The 9,129-nt window shown below is 27.0% G+C and overlaps 2 protein-coding genes across 2 annotated transcripts in view; one reads left to right on the top strand and one right to left on the bottom strand.

The window, feature by feature from the left end:
* Positions 1 to 9,129, top strand: part of LOC108693126 (SAM and SH3 domain-containing protein 1-like) — a 365,179-nt gene that overhangs the window by 198,227 nt on the left and 157,823 nt on the right. The window lies entirely within an intron of this gene.
* Positions 4,816 to 7,467, bottom strand: LOC108693135 (odorant receptor 94a-like). The gene is made up of 5 exons (XM_018201884.1): positions 7,354 to 7,467; positions 6,258 to 6,866; positions 5,960 to 6,067; positions 5,509 to 5,661; positions 4,816 to 4,866 (listed from the first exon to the last, which is right to left on the bottom strand). The coding sequence occupies exons 1-5, from the start codon at positions 7,465 to 7,467 to the stop codon at positions 4,816 to 4,818; spliced, it is 1,035 nt and encodes a 344-aa protein (XP_018057373.1).

Here is a 9,129-nt window from a genome sequence, read left to right as displayed (position 1 = left end):
AAATATTTATTTTTAAAAATTTTTGAAAAATTTTTTTAAATAATTATTTTTTAAAAATATTATTTAACTTTGCTTTAATTCCATCCTTAAAATCAAGTTTGATACGCAACTGATATTTTCTAAATATTTTCTAAATTTTATTTACGTAGTTTATGTATATATTAAATTTTTATTAAAATAAAACAGTAATGTTCTTTTATTAGGTAGACCGAATACTCATTTTAATAAAAAATTACTTTTTTGGAATATCAGAATGAGACTATAGTATATTTTTGGATGAAAACAAAACTGATTTCTATTCTATTCTAAATTGTTCCATCAAATTATAATTTTAAGATATTTGTTTCAATTGAAATTATAAAAAATTCTTACAATTATTCCAAATTGTATTTATTGGAATTAATTCCAATACAATTAATTATATTCTATCCTGTTTTGCGAACAGGTTAGACACTTTATTTGACGATTTCTTAAAATTAGAAAAAGTTGAACAATAAATGAATTGAATCGACTTAGATTTATTATTGCACCTCATTTGCTGTGATGTCATTTATTATTTTTACTGAGCTAGCTTAGACTTTATCAAATCTATCGTTTTGCCTGATATTATTTGCTTGATATTATCAAGGAGAAGTTTTGCTCTCAATAGATTCTTACTTTGTATAAGCGTAACTTTTAAATGTATCAAAAAATGTGACAAAAAATAATTAGAATATTCATCATGTTTAAATCAAATAAAGTAGTTAACCTTCTCGAAGAATGAATGTAATTAATTGGATGTATTAGATTAGAAGTAAGAACTAATCATGTTCAATCGGTAAACAAACTTTGTCTTGAATATACTTTATTATGTACTATTATAATAATTTAAGTTGTGTTGATGTTGCTATTAGAGGAAGTCTGTATTGTACAAAATACTAATGACAAGTATTGAAGAAGATATTTCGTAAGCGAAAGTAGACAACCGTTAGCTTTTAAACTTATATTGGATACCTTACTAAAAATTCATCTAATTTGCAACATATTGATACTGAACGAATTAAAAATCCTTAACATGTTGTATTAATCCAGATGGTGGCTTATATGACATTCGAGATATTTCATTTTTATATTTATATTGAATTTTTATAGAATCGTCAAATGCACAGTTAATTTCTTTGTACGCTCATAGACTATTTGGACTAACTCCGTTTAATTATCATATAATTTCTCTAACATATATAATATATAATAATTATAATAATAAAAATATGTGAAAATAGTGCTATTTTACAACTTTAACTAAAAATTTCTCTATGACTAATCTAGTTCTGACATTTTTTTCTTTTGAACAATATTATATTTTAAATATTTACATTGGTAAACATAATTACATCGACGGAAGAAAACACTGCGTTTACAATCATTGGTTTTTGCATCATCAGAATAACATTTGTTCTTACGTGACGATCGAGATTAGAATTGAACCATTTACTAAAATATATTTCTTTACGAAAATCTTCGCTCTTAATATATTCAAAATGGTCAATTTTACAATAATTACAAAATTACAATAATTGTTTTACTAGATTATAAAAACTTATCGTATTTGTGAGAAGAGCCATACCATGCGTGGTAATATATGTACATAAAAACACATGTGAAATAAAATTTATTTTTAAAATTAAACAAAAAATATAATTTCGCAACCTGTTTGATTCATTGAAGTTTAATACGAGAATATATTATGTATTGTATATTATATTATATTAATTATACATGTATATATTAATATATTTATAAATTAATGTATTAATGTTTTATTGTGTACATGTAAAATATTTTCCTGATTATATCCTCCTATGTAATAAAATGCTGTTTCTTTCTAATTCGTATCTTGTGAGTGTTGTTAAATCCTGATATTGCAATGCCAATGTACATTATCATGATTTTTAAGTTATGTCTGAAGATATAACTCATATGCAAGCTTAGCATTATGTGAATAATTATCAACAAGAACACACAAATTGACCAATAATTAATAAACATTGATTTGCCGAATTTTGTTGGCATGTACCAACAACTAGTGATGATGAACACATTTCGAAGGAAATATTGATACATGCGATACGCTTTCAACCGTTTTTCAATCATCTTAATATCTACATCATGTGTACATGCAATTCAAAGACATGGCTTCTAAATTAACAAAATTCAATTTTTTTAATGTCAGTAAAATTTAAATTTAAAGTTTGACTGAAAGAAAGGAAAAAATTTGAATTTTTTAATGACAACTAATATCTTTGATTTTTATTTTTTCATTATTATAGTTTTTTAAAAATATTGATTTTTTTCTGTGTCTTTAACAATAACGACAATAATGATTACAATTAAATCTAATAATTCGAAGTATAATTGATGACATCAATGTTCAATAATGTTATCATTGTGAATCTGTTATAAAAACTGATAGGAATGCAATTTTAATTTTAAATATTTTCTGTGAGTTTATGTATCTGATTGCGCATTGCAATCTTCTTGAAACGCTATCATGAATGGAATCAAAATAGTAATATTATTAGAGTTTTAGGTTCAAATCCTGACTGAGACAATATTTTTATCATCAAATTACTTACAGATTTTATGATTCTCATTAACATCTTATTATTAATATTTTAAAGTTCTTATTGATATTGAAAAAATTATTATATTGCTTGCCAAGTTAATAAAGTGATATTACTATTCTGATTTTGTTTATGATAGCGTTTCAAGATATGCTGTGGGAAAAATCAGTAATTTACGATATAATATTGTATTTTGTATTTGATGTCAGCGCGGTTTATCTCTTCATTTTCCAGAGAATTATCGTAAAATTTTATAATAGTACCTTGATACTATTATGCACAGAATTACAAGATTAATTGAAATTGTGTAAAGAAAACTATCTCTGTCTTCATGCAAATGAAGCCTCGCTATGATAGTTTTTCGATATTCTTACTCAATATAGATAAGTGTTTCCTTTTATTTGATGATTTCTTCATCAAAATTACAACTGAAAATAAAGCATAAGCTTTATTTTCAGCATAAAGAACAGCATAAAGAATCGATTTTTAATTATATATTTAGAATTAGAGATTGAAGAAGAAGAATTAGAGATAAAACTTATCTGAAACGATATTGAGGAGCAGTTTTTACTTTATACACTTATATTTAAACGAAATATCAATTAAATACATATGTATAGCCATCACAGAAAACAATCCTTTTTTTGCAATTGATTTCGGGAAAGTAGCTTGCTCACCGAATGATTAGTTCTTACTTATGGAATCATTTACATTATTAACTGTTTTACGATCCAAGCTGAGTTCTGAAATTTATCGAAAAAAAATATTGCCACTTTTCTATGATCCGTCTGTCATACAATTGTCATAGGACATTTTCCAGTAAGGACCGTAATACAATCATTCATTTTATCCTCAACATTCTTAGCAAATAAAAAAGTAATTGTTGATTACTATTGTGTTACATTGTGCCCTTGTTAGAAAACACACACAACATTACTCATCTCTGCAAAGTACCAGGGCAGTAGTGCGAGACGAAGCCATGCGAGAGTTGAGTAGAGGAGCTGCGCAGCGTACTATGTGTCTTGTACGTGTGTACTTTCTCTGACTTTTTGTGCGCAGTAAAATACTATTATTGGTTAAAAATTTTTTATGAAGTCGCACTTTCAGTTAGTTCTCGAAAATTTGAATTACATAACATTGCTGTATATTGCGCGTAAAAAGTCAATTTAAAGCGCATGAACATATAAACCAAATGAAGCCTAATCGTTATGATGCGACCATTAATTAGATGCGGAAAAACTGCACATGAGTCATCTGATTGCTTTTTCATTTTTCCCCATACAGCACGAATGTTAGCGTCTCTTGCGTCAAAAATTGCAACATTGTATCACGTAGTACGACGACAACAATGATGACGTATTTTTAATGAAAACAGCAAAACTTAACAGTTTGAACTTTATCGTCGCAATATCTCCTCTCCAAGGGCATGTAAAAAAAAATAAGAACACTTAAATATTGGGGATATACTTTCAGACACAGATAAACGATTAGAGTCTTTATTTCACAAAGAGTACTCAGATTAATTCACCAGCACAGCTCTATTGTCGTACCGTTCAGTTGAACTCTCTCGAAAGATTACGTTTATCAAAGTCTCGCGCTTTGTCCGGAGACGAAATAGCAATAATACATGCGGTATTAACGGTTCAACTGCGTAATTCGAATGGGTGGATAACTAATTACTTAAGAAAGTAATTATTATCTTTATTATTTACTTAACTCTAGTGGTATTATCATTCGTATAAACGATTTCCATTAGATTAATTACGTTTTAAAAATGTGGTTTTATATTTTTTCTGTTCGGGCAATATAATATTTATAATTAGGGAAACATTTGTTTGTTATTTAAATTTGATTTTTACTTAACACTTAAAAAATTATTTTATTAAGTTACATATTTGACTTTATCCCCTATCATTATCTATTCACATATTTCATTGTTTCTATGCAAAATGCACATTCGCTGCTACTTACAGAGAAATCATACTCGCATCCAGATGTGCTGTAAAAAAAGTATTAAAGATTAACTATTAAATTGTGTAATAACAAAAATAAGTCTTAATAGATTACGTATTTCTTTAAATATTGAACGATTGAACGTATTTCTTTAAATTATGTTAATAATACAATGATAACATAAGAATTTTACAAATTTGGGATTTATAAAACGTACATAGTGTCCATTTCTACATTTTTATCCATCTTATCTCTGTCCTTATTCCATAGATTGCAACAGGAAAAAATAGGACATTGTAGTATTCACGAACTATTAATGAAAGCGAAATAATTAGAATTAGATTAATAAGCAAGAAATATGTAAATATTATTATCCACATAGAAATTTTTCTAAATCTTACAAAAAAAAAATAAAATTGATGAAAATTCAACGAAATCAATTTTACAAATAAAGAGAATTTTTAATAAAACAGAATAATGAGTATTTTAAAATATCATCATGTCATCGTTTTGTTCTATCTAAATTCTCTTTATTTGTAATATAAATGGCATGAAAGAAACTTCAACGTGCCATTTCTCGCTTGTAATATCAAGATCCAATATGACCGTGATGATTAGTCAGGAGTCTTATTAAAAAGTTAACCATTTTATAGGGTTTTGGCTTAATAAAAAGAGTCAACCATTGAATATTATTATAATTGAACATCAATCTCAAAAAATTTAAGTTATACATAAAGATTTTTAAGATATACGAAGCACATCATACATGGTAATTATAATAATAAAACATGTGAAAATAGTTCTTTTTCCAATTTTAACTGAAAATTTCTCAAAATTGTGACAATATAATAGAACAATTTGAAAATGAGATTCATATTCAGCGTCCAAAAACTATAGGAAATAAATAATCTTATTCTGATTTTTTTTTTATTGAATTGTAATAAATACTTACACTGGTAAACATGGTTACATTGACGGGAGAAAAAACTGCATTTATAGTCATTGGCTTTTGCATCATCATCAGAATAACATTCGTTCTTACGTGACAATCGAGATTAGAATTGAGCCATTTGCTAAAGTATATTCCTTTACGAAATTCCTCGCCCTAAACACATGTATTCAGAATGATCAATTTTGAGTTATTTACATTTATTGTTTTATTCCTCCGTTTAATCTATAATCAAATTTAATCTAGTGTGTGTCGCACTCTTCTTCTAAATATATCATTATTTGACTAAAACGATTATTAAATTTAATATTACATTACATTAATTTGATATTGTACAGTGTCAAATATAACTATTGTTTTAATATAATATAACAATATCATTGAGTAGGTGCAGTGGCGACTCACATTAGCTTAAATCACTACAGATTTAATAATATAGATTATAAAAACTTACCGCATTTGTGAGATAAGTGCCATACCATGTGTATATAAATGTTTGAAGCAATTTTACTCCACCGTATGTCACAGATACGGAAATGTTTTCAAAATTAAGGACCGATAACTGTTGCAAATATTTAACGATTAATAGTATATCAGTGATTATTTGTGTAATGCAATACCATTTACGCAGTGAAAATTTGTCAAGTAGTGTGCAGCCTTTGATTCTACATTTTGTGACAGATTACGACTGCACACAGTGGACTACGTAATAAAATTAAATCTCAATATTTTGCATTAATATATTTACATACTGATGTGAAATCGTATATCAAAAAGCAAAGAACCACAGCATTGCTGCCAATATGAAAAAAGATGATTGGTCCATAAACGTGCTCCAGCGTGTTACGACATTGCAGTAGTTTCTGATGTTTGACTGCGCATGTTCTCAAGAGATCCGAAAACTTTTCAGTGGACAGAGGATTCGTAAGAGCGAACATCATGGCGCGTATTGTTGAACTGATTTGATAAACATAAAAGCCAAAAGCGCTGTCGACACCGCACGCCATCATGCAGCTGAGTGTCATTAGAACTGTCTCGTAGAACATATGTATATGGTATAAAAAATTGTCAGGAACATTCCAGAACCATCCAAATCCCTTGCTGAGTGGTAAAGTATAGTTCGTGGGTAAATGAAAGTAAAGAAGGTTTTGAATTATATAAGTATACGAAGATTTAGAATATGCGACTACGATTCCTATTAAAAAGACGAAATATATGTATGTCAAAATAGATATTGCGCGCAGGGACGAAAATATCATTGTCTGCACTTTTTCGTTCTGCATAAGCTCCTTCTCAAAAAGATCATTCAATGTCAGATGATAATTTATCAGAGTGTCGCGATTTATTTTAAAAGTTAGCACCTTAAATAAAACAAGAGATAACAATACGTATTTTTTATTCGAAAAATAGAAATTAGTTATATATGACACGTAGTATGTTTAATATTCGCATATTCATTTTGATTTTTCAAATCAAAATTTTTTCCTATCTTCGAAAAAACGCTACAAAGGAGTAATATTTATCGAAACGGTGTTTATAAAAAGATTAATCGATTAGCTGAATACGCTTATTTCTTTTTTATAAATTGTTTCTGTTGTAAATTTTCCTTTTGTTCGATTCTAAATCGAGTTTATTTTTTAAATGTTAATATGTGTACATGTAAAGCAGAATTTATTTTTAAAATTAATTGAAAAAATATAATTTTGTGATCTGTTAGATTCATTGAATTAATCATATTACGTGTGTATAGTAATGTTCTTATAAATTAATTATATTTTATTACATATAAAATATTTTTCTTATTTTGTTTTTTTATATAATAAAATGCTATTTCCTTCTAGATAGTACCTTAATAATAGCGCCAAATCCTGATAGGACTACTCCACCGGATTTCACCATAATCTTCATGTTATGTCTGACGATATAGCTCATATGCAAGCTTATCATTGTGATAATAATCATTGATAAGAACACACAAATTGACCAATAATACATTAATTTCCCGGATTTTGTGGGCATGTACCAACAACCATTGATGATAAGCAAAGTTCGAAAGAAACGTTTATACGTGCGATACGTTTTTAACCATTTATCAGTCATCTTAATATTTGCATCAGGTATGCAGATAACTCAAAAGGATGCGCTCTAAATTGACAAAATCCATATATTGATATTTTTTAAATATCAATAAAATTCAAATTTTAAATTGAAGTCAGAAAAAATTTGAATTTTTTAATAAGAAGAAATATCTTTGATTTTTAGTTTTTGAATATATATTTGTTATTAATACTGATTTTTCCTGACTTTAACAATAATTGCAATAATAATAATTACATTTAAATTTCTTTAATCATTTTCGAAGTATAATTAAACATATCCAATAATGTTGAATGAATTCCGAACCTCCGTGTTTTATAAAAACTGAGATGAAAGGATTCTTATAATTAATAATAAATCACATTATAACATAATAATTTTACAACCTTTATTGTTAGAAATTTAGAATAATTTATTTCAAACGTTTAAAAAAATGATAATTTAAAAACTGTTATTTTGTATAAAATGTAAATAAACACGTATGTTGTGTTGACTGTTGCATAATGTCTGCGATGTTCAAGAAAAAATTTTTATGTTAGAAAACTTTCAAATATCTCTGGAAATATCTGTCAGTGTTTATGATAAATAGAATACGACGATTTTACTAATCATGCAATGTCAAAGGAAGAGACTTTACCTTCTACCTTACCAAGTCAAATTCAAACTGTTGAAGGGTTGTAACTTTATCATTGCTTTCAAGTTTCTTTTCATTGATTCTTATTCGCATTGTAGGTCTGTCGAGAATTTAAAAATTAATGGCTAATTTTGTGGTCAATTTAATATATCATTCGATAGAATTGTTTGAAATGGAATATAATTTAGGTTTCTTAGGACTATAGACGAATTATAAACATAGGAAAATTATACTTCAGAGAGAATGAAAAGATGAATTCGCCAGACCGTATGGGTTTCACTGGAATACGCATTAAGATTAGGATTATTTTTTCTTATTTAACTTATTAAGGATAGATTTACAATTCTCTTTTCTTATATAAGTCAAGAAAGCTATTTTATTGATTGATAATGCTGTTAGTACCATATACCATTGTTGACTATACGTAACGTAAGACTATTGATACTTGTACACTTAGGGCTCTAGGGGTAGAGGTATAAATAGAAGTCCGAATAAAAGAGGTTCCGTTCAGTTACCTATATTTTATAGTTTATCTTTCTGGTATGTATACATTATTGATATATATTTTTTCATACGTTTTGTTGAATTAAGTGCAGCTTAATAATCTTATTAAACATATACGTGTGTGCACACGCATATTGATCGATGATCACAATTTTTTATAAATATATCTTTTTTATATATCTTTTTTATATCAAAGAGATTACCGATTATCTGTATTTTTTAGACAAAGTAATTTATATTATCGAAACGAATTTATATGTCGAAACATTGTTGTTGTATCATTAGCAACGTGTATATTGATACACAACTTGAGGATATGAGCATATATCTTCATAAAAAAGGATTCTGTTCAATCATCTGCTTGACTTCTTTCATTGATATATTTACGA

This window comes from Atta colombica, unplaced genomic scaffold (assembly GCF_001594045.1).
Source record: "Atta colombica isolate Treedump-2 unplaced genomic scaffold, Acol1.0 scaffold107, whole genome shotgun sequence".
Taxonomy (NCBI): Eukaryota; Metazoa; Arthropoda; class Insecta; order Hymenoptera; family Formicidae; genus Atta; species Atta colombica.
This window is presented reverse-complemented; position numbering and strand designations above follow the sequence as displayed.

Bases quoted from the DNA above. Each gene is read 5' to 3' on its own strand.
- LOC108693135 (XM_018201884.1), bottom strand. From the start codon at position 7,467: ATGATTATTATCACAATGATAAGCTTGCATATGAGCTATATCGTCAGA. The intron at 6,068-6,257 runs GTATGTAAATAT...TATTTGCAACAG, and splicing joins TGATATACGATTTCACATCA to TTATCGGTCCTTAATTTTGA. The intron at 5,662-5,959 runs GTAAGTTTTTAT...ACATGTGTTTAG, and splicing joins GCACTTATCTCACAAATGCG to GGCGAGGAATTTCGTAAAGG.